Below are 18,267 nucleotides of genomic sequence, written 5' to 3' on the forward strand. Positions count from 1 at the left end.
TTGACTGGGTCGGGCCTCCATTTCAAAACAGACCGGATCCATCCCCAGGACTAGTCCGACCCGGAATTGAACGGGCTCAGTCGAAACAAAAACCCTCGAACCTTCCCATGCGCCAATGTTTTACTGTTCGTGTACCTGGGGGAGCGGAAGCGCTTGCCGGAGTGCGTTCTCCCCACTGCTTACCAGCCTCGAGGTCTGTCTCTCTCCGCCGGCTCCTTGGATCATCCCATTTCGATCCTTCTCTTGTCAATTTTTTCTCTTCTCGCACGGAGATCGGATTTTTTTTTCTCTCCGTCTCGGTAAATTTGTGTTTTTTTTTTTTTGAATCAAGTAAGATTCTGGTGGGGAAGAAATTTTGCTCTTTGATTCCTTGTTTCTGGATCGATTTTCTCTCTTTTTTGTTACTGGTTTTGTATATTCCATTCACGATCGTGATCGGTATCAATGGGGAAGAAGGTGAAAAGTAAGGGGCGGAACCCTCGCAGAGTGCCTCCGCGGGCTTCGTCTGGATCCATCCAATCTGATCCGAGAGCAAGCGATCCCAAGGAGGATGCAGATGGTGGGGATGTCATGGATGGAGAATCCTGTAGCCACTACAATAAAGAAAGTGTCCAATTGAATCAGGTTCTTCTGGGAATTTCGTCATCCAATGTTGCATCCGCTTGCGAGGACTGCCGGGATGATTCTCCTGCTAGAATGGGCGGGGGTAAGAAGGGTAAGCCGCAGAAAAAGAGGGAGGTGCATCTCTTTTGGATCTGTTTGGATTGCAATCGCTGCTTTTGCGGGGGAGCAGTGAATGATTCGGTGCCTTACGGCCATGCCCGCAGGCATTCGAAGCAGGAGCACCATGATCTCATGGTGAGATTGGACAAGCCTAGGAGCGGCTGGTGCTTCTCATGCAATCTAGCGATCCATATTGAGTTACCAAACGTCTTGGCTGATGCAGGAGAGACTAAATCAGTTGGAGATGATAAGAGGGTTGAAGTTTTAGAGCCTGAACCTTTGACCTTGCAGGATGGAAAGGGGTATGTGATAAGAGGGTTATCGAATCTCGGAAACACTTGTTTCTTTAATTCAGTGATGCAGAACCTTCTGGCCATAGATTTGCTGAGGCAGTTCATGGTGAGCTTGAACAGGCCTATTGGACCACTTACTATGGCATTGAAGAAACTTTTCAGCGAAACAAGTATTGGGGCAACTACTAAAGGTGTATTGAACCCAAAGAATATTTTTGGATGTATATGTTCCAAAGCACCACAGTTTAGAGGCTACCAGCAGCAGGACAGCCATGAATTGCTACGTTGCTTGCTTGATGGTTTGTATGCCGAAGACAGAAATGCCAGAAAAGAACAGGACTCTAGTGGTCAAGGCTCTCCAAATTTGGAGAGTACTTTGGTTGATAATATATTTGGTGGCCAGCTATCTAGCACGGTGCGTTGTGTTGAATGTGGGCATTCTTCTACAGTTCATGAACCATTCCTAGATTTATCGCTACCAGTACCTTCAAAGAAGTCAACTTCTAAGAAAGCTCCACCTCCTCCACCTAAAAGGAAGCCACCTCCAAAAGAAAGAAATAAAAGTAGGAAATTTCGAGAAAAGGCAAGTGCTAGAGGATCTGTTATCATGCCTCATTGCGGACCAGAAGAAAGAGATACTTCCTCGGTGGAGAATTGTGAGTCATCTGATCCACCCAAAACAGAAGAAGACAATAACTGGGACATTGCTGTACCAGAAACAGCACTAGATGTTGCTTCAGAAGCAGAGGGTTCCTCATGGATGGATTATCTTCCAGAGCCCACTATGACATCAGATGCTTTAGAGTTGGCTACTCAATCTTCTAACCTTCCTGATAGCAGTCAACTATCCCAGAATGAAAATAAAATTTCCATTGGTTCAGAAGTAGACGATTCCTCTATACAGTTGAAAGTTTCTTCAGATTCTAACATTGATAATTTTAGCAGAAATGACACTTCGTCTTCATGTGTGCATGATGCTGGAGTTATTTTACTTCCTTATGAAGCACTAGATTGCACCACTGGTGTCATGACTGGTGTGACTTCTTCTCATAGTCCTGATAACGAGTCATCCTCTGGAAATTCAGTGAAGGAACAAAGTGTGCAGGCAGCTGTTGTTGCTAACTCTGTACAGGCGGAAGTTGAATTTGATGGATTTGGTGATCTATTTAATGAACCAGAGGTGACTTCAGAGCTCAAGACTGACACTGGCATGGCTGAAGAGGCACCTGTGACTCTCTGGGCCAATAACAGTTGTGAAACTAATCAGGAAGTGGATAATAGTGAAAATATTGTTTCAATTGAAAGTTGTCTAGCATTATTTACCAACATGGAGCTTTTGTCTGATGAACATGCATGGTACTGTGAGCACTGTTCTGAGGCCTTGTCAAGTGATATGATTACTGATGAGCCATGCAAGAGTGATCTTCTACCAACACTAGGCAACACAAATATGATGAAGTTTCAAGATGAAGGGGATGAATGCACAACTGAAAAAAATTCTCTTGGTTATCAGGTTAGCGATCTCCATTCAACTGGTCTTAGCAATTTAGGAAACAGAGGGACAGCATCGGTCAGTGCAGAGACTGAGTTACTCTCAGAAAAGCACAATTCTGAACATAAATTAAATATTGGTTGCGGTTCAGAGGAAGGAAAATTTAAAAATGAAGCTGCTGGTAACGGCAAAGTTTTACCAGACTATATATTGAATGATCAAATAGATAAACCAAATGGGATCACTGAAGATCAGGAATTTGCCGATTCCAGGCCCGAGCAAATTGAGAGTGACAAAACTGTAAGTGTCCAGGAAGAAGTTCAAGTTAGTGGACAAGCTCTAGCAGCTACTTTGACTAGCTCCCTACATGATATTGGAGAAAACCTAACGAATCCTTGCAGAAATGGCAAACTTGCAATTAATTTATGCAAAAAGGGTTCAAATCTGTCAGGTCAAGCTTGTGCAGCCCAAGATATACGGGTAAAAAAAAAAGAACCTGCAAAGAAGAAGGTTAAGAGGGATGCAACTAAAAGGATTCTGATCAGCAAAATACCACCCATTTTGACAATACATTTGAAGAGATTTAGTCAAGATGCTCGTGGCCGGTTAAGTAAATTGAGGGGTCATGTTCTCTTTCAAGAGATACTTGATTTGAGGCTATATCTCGATCCAAGGTAAAAAATATTTATTTGAAAAGAAAAAGAAATAAATTTCTTTTCCATACCACCAGTGTAACTAATTCATTTGGAATCTTGGGAGTAGAAATCCATATCTATGCTTAAGCACTGGTCTCTGTAACTAATTCTATTTTTTCATGCTTACGGTGATTTTACTAGATCTTGTTAGCTAGAAAGTTGAACCTTGATAAATAATGGTTTTTTTTGGATATGCAGAGTAATTGTTTTTCAAGTGGTATAGTGATTAATTTATATTTTCACAGTTTGTATTCAGCATAAATTATAAGATGAGCCTTTCTTAGGGTGTAGTTTTCACTTACTGAGAGGTACCACACTTGCACGTAGTGACATTGAAATGATAGGAAACCAAGTCATGGGAATAACTAATTCAAATAAACAAGAAATTTTCCAACAAACTATATTTATTGACATCTAACACCTTTTGTCCTTTCTAGCAATCCCTTGCTGCAGGTTCATAAATTTTGGTATTTTAAGGACAATGATTGCATGTTTTTGGATATATGCTATGCAAATCACTTTTATTTATTTGACTTCATACTCATTCTTCTCTAGTAAACATTGGTTATATCATGTCAACCTTGTCATCATGGTTTTAAATACCATCGATTTGAATGGCACAAGTGAAATATCTCATTTCGCTGATTAATTGAAATTAGCACCGTACTGGCATGGGCAAAATGTAAGAGCGTCATCCTCACCAGCAGATATCAAGGTGGTGTTGAGGTAGTACCAAGGTTGTCTTGTTTCGTGTTCGCTGAAAAAATGGAGCGGATTGCAATGGGTATACTCATACCGAATAGGTGATAAGAGAATTGATGAGAATAAGTGGAGAGGAAGGCAGCAAAGTTGCAATTGTTGTAGTTTGTCCCTGTCCCAGCACATATGAATGCCAGATTCTCTCTCTTTGCCACAATTGCACCGCTCAAGTACTCTCACCCACTTACAAGATTCAAACTCCTGACCCAAATCTAATATTTGTTGTTCATCGAGCATTTTCAATGCTTGAGTGCTGTAGGACACTTATTTTTTTTTACCAAGTGTTGTTAACATGCCTTGCCTTATCAACATTTAAGAATCACAAGGGGCAAAATATCTGCAAATGATCTGTTGAAATTGCTAGAAATCATGTCTTGAAGTAAAATTGTCAAATGTCAATTGCCCTTTTCATGATCCATGGATATGTTTACTTCTAGTGGAAGGAATCTAAAGATGCAAAGATTAATATATGTATATCTTGGTCTCTGTCTACAAAATTCGGTTACTAGGCAACCTACCATTCTTTTTCCGCTTCTCTCTTATCCATGTAGTTTTGGAAGGATAACTTTGGCAGGAAGGAAGCAAAAGTGTATCAGATGAGAGCATGGTCTCAGTGGTTGAGATGAAAAGCATAAACCTACTTCCTGACTCGCAATGACAGAGATGCTGTACAAGACTTGGATTTTTGAGTAGTGGAATTACATAACATTCTAGTTATAAAACTTCAAAGAGCTTATGTAGTTGTTTGTTACAATGCTTACTATTCGCATTATGCTTCTTGTGCAATCTGTTCATCTAACAGTTCTAGTGGTTTGCTTTTCCTATCGTGTGATACCACCTTTATTGTTGCAGAATAATATGCTACAGTTTTATAATATCAGCTCTGTTTAAATTAAAAACTAGGAACAACCAAAGATGTAGAATATTGTGTTCTAATAACATATCCGTATTGCTTGTTTCTTCTTTTAGGTGTGAGGAAAAGGAAAACTGCAGCTACTCCCTATTTGGGGTGGTCGTACACTCGGGGGGCATGTCTGGCGGTCATTATATTGCATATGTGCGAGGTCAAAGGAACAGCGGGAAAGCGAGGAAGGATGTAAATTCATCCTCCTGGTTTTATGCTAGTGATGCACACATCAGAGAGGCTGCATTGTCTGAAGTCCTTCAGTCTGAAGCTTACATTCTGTTCTACGAGAAGATGTAATTGTCGATTATTTTAAACTTTCGAAAATCCTCATGAAGCAGGCGAAAACATTGGGAACTACACAAACTCGCCATGTGGAGAGTGCAAACCATGGGGCAGACAGTCTAAGGATTCTCATGCGCTATTGGTATGCGACCAATTGCACTCGAAACTCTGCTGAGAAGAAACTGTGGTGGATTGGCTTCTTGGTGCCACAAGTTTTCCCGGGCGCATCACTTGAAAGAATTGTTCTTGTTTGAGATATTCAGTATACTTTGCACCCCCACATTTGGGAGGATGCTTTAAATCTCAAGGTTTTTATTCATGAATTATATACATTTTGAATACGAATTTGCTCTGAATAGCTGGTTCATTGTATAACATGAAATGCTTGTAGAGATTCGTTTCGATGGATAGCTTTTTTTGCCACTGAATAAAACTTGTATTAATCTAGTCGTAGCATGAAATTAGAATGTGTCTAGCATAGCATGTGGTCTAACTAGGCATGGCTTGCAACCCTTACCGCCTATTAGCAATATTTATCAAATAAACTATTTTCTTTGAGATTTGAAGCTTTAACTATTACAATTTTTATCGCATAAACTATTTTCTTTACAAAATCCAAGTTTTGTTAAATTATTCTCAAATAAATAATTTAGTAGTATTTTGTTCTCAAATGTTATCACAATGACAAATCAACTACCCATGCAGAAGGTGCCTCCTTTTTATATGATGGATGAAAAACTTCAGACCGTCTCAACCATTCTGGAGGCTTTAGTGGAAAAATAAATTTAATATTTTAATAAATAAATATTATTAAAACTATTTAATTTTATTAGTTATCATAAAAGATGAATTTGTCATCCTAGCAGTTCAACAAGATCGAACCTACAATTATATGTGAGGAGGTAAATCGAAAAGCAGCCGTTGTTGGTCACTGCGGGAAGAGCATTTTTCTTGACTTTGTCAAGATTAAACACCTTGCCTATTGTAACAATATCTATCCAGTATTAGTCAATTTAACCCTATCCCGGAAGCGGCATTTAATTCTGTTAGTAAGATTTAAAAGGGCATTTTCATATATTGTCAATGATTATTTATACAATTAGAAGTAGTGACAACTATACCACGTAACAATAACTTTATCTTATGTCAAACCTCACTTTTTTATTATTAATAAAATTTAAAAAATAAAAAAAAAATTATGTTATCTAATTTAGAAACAGTAATAAATTATTGTAATATTATTAATATAGATTTTAATTACAATTTTTTTTAAACAAATATCAATCATTTTTAATTTCGAGGAAGGAAAGTCTCGACACAATAATAAAATTATTGTGTGACTGAGAAAATAGATACGAGTACTAGATATAGTCACTACGTATAACGTATAATAGATTCTTCCTCAGAATCCATCATTAATGGGAGGTTCGTGAATTAAACTGTCTTTTTATCAATTTTAATTTTAATAAATTATTAATAAAATTTATTTATCTAAAAATATTTAGCTAGAAAATATTGATGGTGAATTATTAAAAAAATAAAAGAAAAATAAAATTTAAGAAAGAAATAATACTACATTATTGAATATATTTTTGACTTTCAAAAATATTTTTATCAAAAAAAAATATATATCAATTAAGTAACCAATAAATATTTTTAATTTATTAACAAAATTTAATTTTGATTAATAAATTAAATTTTTATCATTAAAATTTTTAAAATTACTAATTAAATTTTAATAAAAAATAAAAATAAATTACCAACTAAATCTATTTTTAATAGTAAAAAATTAAAAATTATCAATTAAATCTAACACGAGTAAAAAAAATAAAAAAGATCCAAATTTAATCTATAAAAAATTTAAAATTTTTGACCAAATATAGTTTATCTAGTAAAAAATTAAAATTATGGTAAAATACTACATTATTGAATATATTTTTTACTTTCAAAAATATTTTTATCAAAAAAAATATATGTCAATTAAGTAACCAATAAATATTTTTAATTTATTAACAAAATATAATTTTGATTAATAAATTAAATTTTTATCATTAAAAAATTTAAAATTACTAATTAAATTTTAATAAAAAAATAAAAATAAATTACCAACTAAATCTATTTTTAATAGTAAAAAATTAAAAATTACCAATTACATCTAACACGAGTAAAAAAAATAAAAATGATCTAAATTTAATCTATAAAAAATTTAAAAATTTTGACCAAATATAGTTTATCTAGTAAAAAATTAAAATTACTATAAAATACTACATTATTATTGAATATATTTTTGACTTTCAAAAATATTTTTATCAAAAAACTATATATATAAATTAAGTGTAACCAATAAATATTTTTTAATTTATTAACCAAATTTAATTTTGATTAATAAATTAAATTTTTATCATTAAAAAATTTAAAATTACTAGCTAAATTTTAATAAAAAATAAAAAAAAATTACCAACTAAATCTATTTTTAATAGTAAAAAATTAAAAATCATCAATTAAATCTAACACGAGTAAAAAAAAATAAAAATGATCCAAATTTAATCTATAAAAAAATTAAATTTTTTGACCAAATATAATTTATCTTGTAAAAAATTAAAATTACCGATAAAAATAAATCTCGACTAAAATTTATTTTAACTGTAATTTTAAATATTTAATATTCATACTCATGTTTTTAAATTAATATTTATATTTAATTTATATAAATATATATATATATGTAAAATTTATGGGCCCCAATATAATAGGGGCATAGGCATAGGCCTTAATCGCATATACCTTGAATCCGGCCTTGACAAACTTGAAATATTATACTACACCATCCTCTGCGTGCACTATCATGCCAATAAAAAACTTTCGGATTAATCATCTGTCAGATTCGTCAGACCAACCATATTAGTGGATTCAATGAGCCGGATCTAGTTTAAAAAAAAATTAGAGAACAAACCATCTGATTAAATCATTACACTGAAGTTTTCCATCGGGGATAGAACATTAGTTGCTCCTTGGACATGATTATAATTATTATTATAAGACAAGGATTTGAATCTCGATAAATTGAAAATAATACCCTCTTTATATTGATCAACTATAACTTTTCGATTTACCTCAACCTCATTAAATCATCACACTCAAGCTTCTATCTTGGAGAGAACATTAGCTGCCCCTGGAACAGGGTTGAGTTAACTAGTATAGGACAAAGTAACTATCATAGGACAAGTGGTTTGAATCTTGATAAAATTAAGAAAAAAAGCAACCTCCCTACATTAGCCAACTACAATTTTCTAATTTATCTTCTTATAGATTATTAAGATCGACGTAAATCTTACTTGAATGGCAAATTCCACCTTTGCTACTATTGGAGAGAATATTAGCTAGATTCCACTCTAACATTTAAACCAAACTATAACCTATCTTTAAGAATTTAGGCTGTGTATGGTGAGTAATCAACCTTGTAAATATAATCAAAATTATATTATAATATTGATTATTTTATTTGATATAATTTTATACCTGTAATATAATATAATTTAGATTAAAAAAATAATAAATTTTTATAATTTGGATTACAAGACAATAAATTTTTATAATTCTGAAAATCAGAATTACAATAATAATAATATCTAATCTGAATTATATTCCAACGAATAATATATAATCTGAATTATATTCCAACTCTAAGATTTAATATACAAAATATATCTGCCGATGACCACCAATCGCAATCACCTACCACCATCGTCTATCAACTACAATCACCCACCACAGACTCCCGCCAACAAAAAAACATAAAATATTTTTATCATCTTTATAATAATAAAAATTAATAGACCCACAAATAAAATATAATCACCTTTATAATTAAAAATTACATACACAGTAATAATAATATAATATTAATTACATTCCATTCCAAATTTAATTACATTATAAATAACATTGCATTACGCCTAACCAGATGTCACCGCAGTAATAAGTTTCAAAAAATAAAAAATTAGATTCTTTAATATTTTTCTAAACAATAAAAGCCCGAAAGGAAGTGTCGACGCAAAAATAAAATTACTACTGTGTGATGACAAATTGGTATCAAAGCAACCTCTTGTAAAACAAAATAAAACTGCACAGAAAACCCGCATTGGCAAAAACTTTATACACCAAACTGCCTTTAATAATAAAAGCCCTTTTAAACTATTTGCCAAGAAAAACAAGACAAATTTGATTTACTGTATATTTTTCACAAGAACATGCGTTAAAGCAAACATAATTTTTCAACAAAACACAAGCAATCAAAATAGAGAAGATTAGGAGTGCGCTAGTAACATGGTACCAGTAATTGAAGCTTCACCATCATTACACTTGACTTGAGCAAGTAAAACATGTAGCTAGCAAATATATGCATTTGGTCCACCATTTTAGTTTACAGAGTCATAATTATTATTAGCAAAATCAAGAACCAAAATGGTCCTCTACGGTTGAAGGCCACCTCCAGTTTGATGCAGCATGGCGTCGATCTCGTCACCATCTTCCATATCAAGCTAGAAAGGAAAAAAGCAATTAGTGAAGAAGACAAGACGATGGAAACTAGATGGGGGTAAAACAAAGAGTGATGATCTACTCACTTCTTCTGGAGTCTGCTCACCACGGAGCCGACGGCCATCAAACAGGAAAGCAATGGAATTGAAATCCACAGATTGGCGATCACAGTAGGCATTCATGAGTTTCTTCAGCTGAGTGCTGCGCTTGATCCGGAAGAAGACTTCATTTCCATCCTAAGAAAAAAAATTAAAGAAAAGGAAAATGAGGACTGTGATATGAAACTCCCATAACTTTAATGCATGAAAATAAAGATGCATAGTAGAAATGAACCAGCCAACACAATTCTATTACACCACATCAGTATGCATACACTAAATTCACGATCCAGATTGCAAATAACAGGATACGTTATCGACAAATCGATATATCAAAAGATACTTTTAACAACCTCAATCAAGAAATGTCTTTCTCTCAAACAGAATTGAGAAGAATCGTTGCCTGTAAGACTAAGGAGGAAATATTTGTTGTTTGGCAAAGGTTAAATCAAGCAGTTGAAAGAACACGCGTTCTTCCTCTCTAGTTGACATAGGTAATAGAACAGGGTGGAAAGATGATATACAGTTAATCGAGGATGTGAACAAAATGTTCAATATGACAGCGTATCATTATAAACTACAATTCAGTAGACAAAAACATAGGATTTTGACTAACCCAAACAACTTTGTCGGATGACTTGGGACATCATCAGACTTTTTGTTACAATACTTGTGTAAACTATCAAGCTAGATATTCAGCCACACTTAAAATATGCAGTCATTTCATTTTGGATCATCACATGGGTCTACTCATATCATGTTATAGTGGTCCTAATCAATTTACAAACATTTGCTAGCAACTACAACAAATTCATACTCATTCAATATGGTTCATGTCATACAGATTAGATTTATCATTGTAGCAACTACGTGACAAAAAAAAAATACATTAGAATACAATCAGCCACTAAAACTAAGGGAGTCTACAAGTTGTTTATGAATCTATATGCATTATATAGAACATCATACACTGAACTTATTAAGTAAAATAACATAAAAAGGGTAACAAGATTTTTTTGTATTGATGAGTTTATTCTATGAATAAATATGACAGAAGATGGGTTAACTAAACAAGAGGTCGTTTATAAGATGTTTTTTATTTTAATGATGAGTTTATAAATGTACAAGATAATGAACTAGAATATTCATGATTTTTTAAAAACAAATTAATTCAAATGCAGGAGATGTTGATTAACAAATAAATAAAGTAATTTTCAAAGAGAAAAATAGTAAATTTAGACATTAGCAAGGTAATCTGAGTCTGTCCAATACAACAAGATGTTTGGTGCAAAAGGCTGGATCGACAATAGAGTTAACAAATAGGAAATGAGAAAATAAAAAAATCAAACACCAAATCAAGTGTTTGTCTTTAATACTAGATTGATGCAACAACAAAAAAACAAAAACAAATATGGGTCATAAGAGAAGGGATGTCAACATCATCACAACCTTGATCTGATGCTATGGGATAATGAACATAAGAACAGTGTAAGACAATATGTCTCACACTTTTGATTGTCCTCTTTAGAGTCACATTGATTATTACTGAGATAATATTAGGCTCATTTGTCAAAGTTACTAACTTTAATATCAAGTAGACAACTAAATCTAACAATGGGATGACAAGCCTTTAAAATAAGCTCTCTAGGCCCACAAATAAGTTAATAAAAAACAATATAAGGAAGTATGCATAGCAATTTAAGGCATAAGGTATCCAAAAGCGCATGAGTGCTATGGGGCCTAAGGTGATAGGTGGCCTTTGGGTTATAAATTTGTCCAATTCAAACATATATAAGAAATTTATGCCAACATATTTCACTAACAAAATTATAATCCATATAGTATTAAACAATAATATAAATATAAAATTCACTAACATTCAAATATTGTAATACTTATCTTCATAATCAAAATCAAACTAACTTCAAATATTGAAGAACAATGCAAAGAGAAATAAGTTTGCAATGTGAGGTTCATTTTCTAGGGCTCGTGAAAGAAAAATGTGTCACATGCATGCAACCTAATTAAAGGTATTCATTTTCTAGAGGAGAGGAACAGTCATTCAAGCAAAAAAGTGTAGTATGCATGCAACCTAATTAAAGGTTGATGTTAATATTCTAGGGGAGAGGGAGAGTTATGCTAGAAAAACATGGTGCATGCATGGAACCTAATTAATTTAAAGGGTAATTAAAGGTATGAGTTGGGTTATAAATTTTTTCTATTCAATAAAGCAAGAGAAATAGCGCCAAAAGCAAGCCTTAACCTCTCAAATATTAAAATACTTATCTTCATAATCAAAATCAAACTAACTTAACCTAATTAAAGGTTGATACTCATTTTCTAGAGGAGAGGAAGAGTCATTCAACCAAAAAAAGTGTAGTATGCATGCAACCTAATTAAAGGTTGATGTTAGTTTTCTAGGGGAGAGGAAGAGTTATGCTAGAAAAATATGCTGCATGTATGAGTCACATATGAAGAATCACTTTCCTAGAAATCTGTAAGCTCAAAACTTCTACATGGTAAAAGAAAACTCAACAAGTTCAGACTTATTTTAGTAGAACTATATATAACTTTTAGCCTCCGGGGTGTTTTAATTTTTCATTTTGAAAAGTGAAAATGAAAAAGGTCAGGATGCATAAACATGAGACTAGATTTATTCAACAAGATAAATATTAATTTGTGGCCAAAACATGGATTTAAGTCTTAACCCACGATTGAGCTTAATGCAAAGCTATATAAAAAATTCAATCATTTCTAATAATAATAAAATTAATTGAATGATTTTTAAAACATTATCTAGATTTTTCCTATGATTTCCCTTTATCACTATACACCATCCACTAAATTCATTCAATTTTTTCCATCGAAAAAAACCTTCCATTAGTCAAGATTTATTACCACATTTTTTTTTTTTGTAAATCATACGCATATTATTTTTATTAATCTTCAGCCTTTTCCATCCCTCGCAAAGTTTAAGGCAGTTTTCCTCCATTTACTATATGGCACGAGCAAGTGTCATCCCCTAAGTCTTACTCCAAAGGCTGAAGTTTCCCTTACACATCAAAATATCTCACTTATACTGGTACCAGAGAATTCGTTGTGTGATCCATTAGTTACCTTCTAGGTACCATAGAACCTTCTATATGCCTTCTTATGGAGAAACTTAAGCCTCATAGCTATTTTTTTTTTCAATCTTCACTTAATACGTTCAGCATCACACAAACAATTATCTGAGAGATGATTAAATCTTTTTCTTTTTTACCTTGTAACTTATCTCCGTTAACTCATTTTAAATATCATATAAAAAGACATTAACTTTTAGTGTTTTAAAGGATAAATGGCGGGCCACGATAGAGGCTTAAATAGAAGCCTAGACCTGGCAATGTGCAAAAAACAACAGCACAGAATTAAAGCCTCGTAGCCTAGTACCAGCGCTGTTTGCAAAAAGTAAGAAAACTTCTCAGAAATATATATTACCGTAAGAATTGTTTTTTTTTAAAAAAAAAAAGTCAAATATCTTCCTCATCAATCGAGGGAATAAAAACCCACAATTGAGAATCAACATAGACGCCGTTAACATGCCAAGAAAAAACACAGGCAAACCAGGGAGACGAGAACAAGAGGAAGAACAATCGGGGGAAACGGAGAAGTGGTAGCAAACCAACCTGCCCTTTGACCTTGAGATTGATGTGCGCCGCCTGATCCACCGGCTTCTTGTCTTCTTCGTTTCCAGCCCCCGACATCCTCCGTCGCTGATCGGCCGAATCGACAAAAAGGAACGGGATTTAGGGTTTTGGTGAGCGGAAACGACGTATTTAATCGCAGGACGAAGAGAAGGGAAGAAAGTGGTGCGCGGCGGACGGAGCCCCCTACTGGGCCTTTTATTATGCACGAAAGAACGGATTTCAAAATCGCAGTTTATATTTGCTTTCGCGTCCGCCAATAGGAATTTGCGAGAAATAGATAGAATATGAGGGCCAGTTGTTATTCTTATTGGCGTTCGTATCACGCGTTTATTATTATTATTATTATTATTATGTTATTAGTTATAAACGAAACTATTCTAGTGTAAAAAAAAAAAATATTTTTAAAAAATGAACACTAAATTAAATTCTAATTTTATTAAATTAAACTAGCGTCATTAATTATTAGAATCATTAATACTTCTTTTGTTAAAAATATTCCATTTCAGGTGGAACTTATTTGAAACCTCCATTAATTATTAAAAATAAATAAATACATAGAGCTAACTTAGATATTATAGATTTGATCCTACTAAACTTGTTTTATTGATCATTATTGTAAAAGCACTCATTATGATAAAAGGTGAATACGTTCGCCCTAGCACTCCCGTCAATACATCCCAAAGGTAACACAGAGGAGGTAAATCACGGGCGGCTACTAGCCTTTGGAATAGTGACTAGCACATAAGGGAAGTATTTATCTCGACTTTACCGAGATTCGAATCTCATATCTCATTATGGCAACACCTCATGCGCTAGCCACTAGACTCATCCGAGGGGACCATTGTAAAAGCACTCATGGTGGATAGTTTAGAAGTCTAGTATTCTTTAATTGTGTGTCTCATTTAGAGGAAAAATTCCTACAAATGTGCCATAGTTAAGGATTAAACCGCGAGCACCAACACGGATGTCCTGTCGTTGCCCCATAGCCTCGGGGACCTCCACTTTTCATAAAAGGTCCATAGCTAAGATGAAATGGGAGTCAAATCAAGATTGGTTAATGGGATCACCCTATTTGGTTTGCTCTAGACGAGCTATTTCACCACAGTCGGATTAGCTCCCTCCATATTCAGTTTGCTCTAAACGAGCTATCTCACCACAGTTGGTTCAGTTGCACCAATTTGATCGCCCTACTCAGTCGGATTCGTTCCCCCCTGATTCAATCGCCTTGCTCAGATGGATAGACTTCACCAATTGGATCGCCTTGCTCAATGGGATACGTTTCACCGATATGATCGCCCTACTCAGTTAGATCTACTCTGTTGGTGCAATTGTCTCCGGGTCAAAGTTGATCAATTTGAATCAAGCTTTAGTTTTGATATTTGATAATATATAGAGATTATAGGTGTAATTGTCCATTTAGAAGATTGTTGTTGCAATTCTCCGCTGGTCAACGGACCAATTTGATATGAGAGAGTAGTCAAGTAGATCAAAGTTGACTAGATACTTGACTGGAAAAGTACTAACTAAAGATTAGGCAAGGGCAAGACTAACGGGATAGTTGGCAGAAGAAAAAAAATCAAGTGGGTCAATGTTGACCAAACACTTGGTGTGAAAAGTCTGGTGAGTGGAGTCAGACAGATGGAAAGTTCTTGTGAGTGAAGCTAGATAGATAGAAAGTCCTGGTGAGTGAAGTCAGATGAGAAGTCTCGGTAAGTGAAGTTAGGCGGATGAAAAATCCTGGTAAGTGAAATCAGACAGTTGGAAAATCCTAATAAGTGAAGTTAGGTAATGAGAAAATCCTGGTGAGTGAAGCCATGTGGAAAAGTCAGGCATTGGAAAATCCAGGTGGATCAAAGGTTGACCAGACACCTGCTGTTTGGAAGTCTATGTGAGTTATGGAGGACTGTACACTTGACACGAGAAGAAAAATTCAGGTGGATCAAAGGTTGACCAAACATCTGGTGTTTGGAAGTCCAAGTGGATCATAAAGGATCGGACACTTGGCATACAGAGAAAAGTCCAAGTGAGTCAAAGAATTGATCGAATACTTGATGAAAAAGTCTCAACATGCTTAACCGAATGTTGGGCAAGGGGACTCTAGACTTAGATTAAGCAAGTTAGGGTTGGGCAATCGATTGACCCTAAGCTAATCGATTAGAAAATCTATTAGGATGTTCTTGTGTTCTGAGAACACAGAAAGGGTCCAAATCGATTGGTCAATCAATTGAGCTGAGCCTAATTGATTGGACCAATTGATTAGGGTCAGGAGATTCACGAAGAGGAATTCACAAAAACAAGGCTGAATCAATTGGCTCAATCAATTCAACCACTTCTAATCGATTGGGTCAATCGATTACGTAGTGCTTTGTCGCAAGAAATCTTAATCGATTAAGCCCTTATGTGTGAACAGAGAGTTGTGAAATTGATTGGGTAATCGATTAAGGTCTCTGAATGGATTGGGATGACTTACCAATTGATTAAAGTTCGAAAAAGAGCCTTTATGTAGGTTTTGAGTAGGTTGCTGATGTGATAAACACTTAAGGAGAAGCTTAAGCGATTAAGGCGCCTGAGGTAACCCTAGAAATGAGTTTTTTCTTGACCGTTTTTTAGAACAACACTCAATATAATGTTAGTTCTTGGGATTTCTTGGAGCTTAGTGTTGTTGTATTTTCATCCACCAAGAGGAAGATTCGAGCAACAAGAAGAGAGCAAACTAAGATTTCATTATTATAATCTAGTGTAAGATTTCATTGCATTTGGTCTTGCTCTTCTTGGTGTATTTTGTGTTGTGAGCTTGTAAGAGGTTTCTCCGCCTCTAGAGTATTTCTGAGGAGTGTTTTCATAGTGTAGATGTGTACATTATATGGATCCTTAGCTTTATTGGTGTAGTTGACACCCATGATCAACCCTGAGTTTTGATGAATGATAAGTGGATTAAAGTTAGGTATGTTGTTGATCTAACCTTGTTACCAAGTGCGCAGGGTTGACTAACTTGACGAGTCAAGAAGACCAGACATCATACAGTAAGTCCAGTAGGGATGTGCTATTCCTGATTGGCGAAATCCAAAAATGAAATTTTGGTGGGAGGTCAAGATGTTCGATTCTCGATTGGCGAAGTCAAGAGTGTGATTTTGGTAGGAAGACTTGATATTTGATAAGTGGACGGACGTCAAGAACGTAACTTGATATTTGATAAGTGGATGTAAACCACTGGAGGAGATTGACTCAGTGAGAGGATATGTCCCGTTTCAGGGGACAGTAGGCATTGGTTCATTTTAGGTTTATTTGGAAATCCTAAACTGAGACCATGACTATATTCGGGTCTGGAGGACAAGATCTAATTAATACTATTTTTATTATACTAACTTTATCTTGCAGGATATACTTTATTTTGTTGGACTAACACTTTTTGCAGGCGAAAGGAGCACAAATTGGCTTGGGTGAACAATACCCGAAGCGCCTTGCATGCAACAGAAGGCACCATGAGCTGGGCGATGGAAGGCACCTTTGGGAGCTTGGAAGGCACCTTCGATCGAATAAAATCAAACTTCATCGACGATAGAAGGTGAGCAGTTCGAGATAAAACTTAGTGGATGGAAGACGTCTTCAGTGCTATAGAAGGTGCCTTCAACGCTCAATAAAAGAGCATCTCGACCAACCCTCAAGGCACACCTAATTTACAAGTTTCTATGCAATCATGTGAATCCTGTTGATGTAATTGACTTCTAGGGTTTCGATGTTTGACAATGCACCTAAGTATTGTCAATTTGACTAAGGGTTAAATCCAAACAAGACTTGATGTTTGGAAGAGAGTAGTTTAGTCAAGACAAGATTGGGTAAGTCATAACCGAAGGATAGGCAAGTGAGAAGTTCTAACTAGAGGTTAGGCAAGTGGAAGTCCTGGTGAGTGAAGCTAGGCCCTAGTAGTGAAGCTAGGTGGTGGAAGTTTTGGTGAGTGAAGTAGAGTCCTAGTGTGTGAAGCTAGGTGGTGGAAGTCCTGGTGAGTGAAGTCGGACCCTAATGAGCGAAGTTAGGCAGTGGAAGTCCTAGTGAGTGAAGTCGACCCCTCATGAGTGAAGCTAGGTGGAGGAAGTCCTAGTGAGTAAAGCCATGCAATGGAAGTCCTAGTGCGTGAAGCTAGGCAACCCTAGGGGGTAACCCTAGGTAATGTGTGATCGACTAGCGCGCAGTCGATCGGACCAACGAATCCTGAAATATGTTGACACTGTGTTACTTTACTATTTTATTTATTGTACCCAGTGTGTAGGAGTTGATAGGTCTGAGAGAGTCCAGATAGGTTTGAGAGAGTCCAGATAGGTCAACGGGATATCGGGTGCGAAGTCTAGTTGGGTCTGCGAACTGGACAACTGACAAAGTGGTAAGTAAAGGTAAGTCACTAGCGTAGAGTGACTAAGTGAGGACGCATCCTGGTTGAGTGTTGGTCCGGGTCGACCGGCTGGAGAAGGTTAAGTTGCCTAAAACACTAAAACAATACCTTCTCGATCTTTCAACTCAGGTTAGCAGCAATAACAAATAAAATAGAACCAATAAGAAACTAAAGAAAAGAGGCACCAGAATTTACTTGGTTATAACATAGGTGGTTGTTAATCCAAGCCAAATGAAAGCTCCTAAAGAGTCTCCTTCACTGAAAGCGGAGAAGTCTCTTACACTCGTTAACAACTTAGACTATTACTAGGGAATTAATACACAAGTTGTTGTAACTTTCCTAGGTTCAGGGGTTTTTTTACAGTCGCTGGAAAACCTTATCCACAGGCTGAAGGTGCCTTCTATAG

At 35.2% G+C, this 18,267-nt stretch overlaps 2 protein-coding genes across 3 annotated transcripts; one reads left to right on the top strand and one right to left on the bottom strand.

Annotated features, from left to right (window-relative positions):
* Positions 1–106: 106 nt before the first annotated feature.
* Positions 107–5,598, top strand: LOC122009434 (ubiquitin carboxyl-terminal hydrolase 2-like). 2 transcript variants are annotated; one of them, XM_042565592.1, is made up of 3 exons: positions 108–193; positions 457–3,182; positions 4,932–5,598. In XM_042565592.1, the coding sequence occupies exons 1-3, from the start codon at positions 116–118 to the stop codon at positions 5,164–5,166; spliced, it is 3,039 nt and encodes a 1,012-aa protein (XP_042421526.1). In that variant the 5' UTR covers positions 108–115; the 3' UTR covers positions 5,167–5,598. The 2 variants fall into 2 exon arrangements, with proteins under 2 accessions (XP_042421527.1, XP_042421526.1); XM_042565593.1 differs by having other exon boundaries at positions 107–3,182.
* A 3,860-nt stretch (positions 5,599–9,458) lies between these two features.
* LOC122009435 (small ubiquitin-related modifier 2-like) lies at positions 9,459–13,666 on the bottom strand. The gene is made up of 3 exons (XM_042565594.1): positions 13,454–13,666; positions 9,777–9,926; positions 9,459–9,692 (listed from the first exon to the last, which is right to left on the bottom strand). The coding sequence occupies exons 1-3, from the start codon at positions 13,529–13,531 to the stop codon at positions 9,624–9,626; spliced, it is 297 nt and encodes a 98-aa protein (XP_042421528.1). The 5' UTR covers positions 13,532–13,666; the 3' UTR covers positions 9,459–9,623.
* Between the last annotated feature and the right edge of the window lie 4,601 nt (positions 13,667–18,267).

This window comes from Zingiber officinale, chromosome 8A (assembly GCF_018446385.1).
Source record: "Zingiber officinale cultivar Zhangliang chromosome 8A, Zo_v1.1, whole genome shotgun sequence".
NCBI lineage: Eukaryota > Viridiplantae > Streptophyta > Magnoliopsida > Zingiberales > Zingiberaceae > Zingiber > Zingiber officinale.

Excerpts from the sequence above, each read along its gene's own strand:
- LOC122009434 (XM_042565592.1), top strand. The coding sequence starts at position 116 with ATGTTTTACTGTTCGTGTACCTGGGGGAGCGGAAGCGCTTGCCGGAGT. Across the intron at positions 194-456 it reads CACTGCTTACCAGCCTCGAG|GTGAAAAGTAAGGGGCGGAA; the intron begins GTCTGTCTCTCT and ends ATGGGGAAGAAG. Across the intron at positions 3,183-4,931 it reads AGGCTATATCTCGATCCAAG|GTGTGAGGAAAAGGAAAACT; the intron begins GTAAAAAATATT and ends TTCTTCTTTTAG.
- LOC122009435 (XM_042565594.1), bottom strand. The coding sequence starts at position 13,531 with ATGTCGGGGGCTGGAAACGAAGAAGACAAGAAGCCGGTGGATCAGGCG. Across the intron at positions 9,927-13,453 it reads ATCTCAAGGTCAAAGGGCAG|GATGGAAATGAAGTCTTCTT; the intron begins GTTGGTTTGCTA and ends TTTTTTTCTTAG. Across the intron at positions 9,693-9,776 it reads GTGAGCAGACTCCAGAAGAA|CTTGATATGGAAGATGGTGA; the intron begins GTGAGTAGATCA and ends TTTCCTTTCTAG.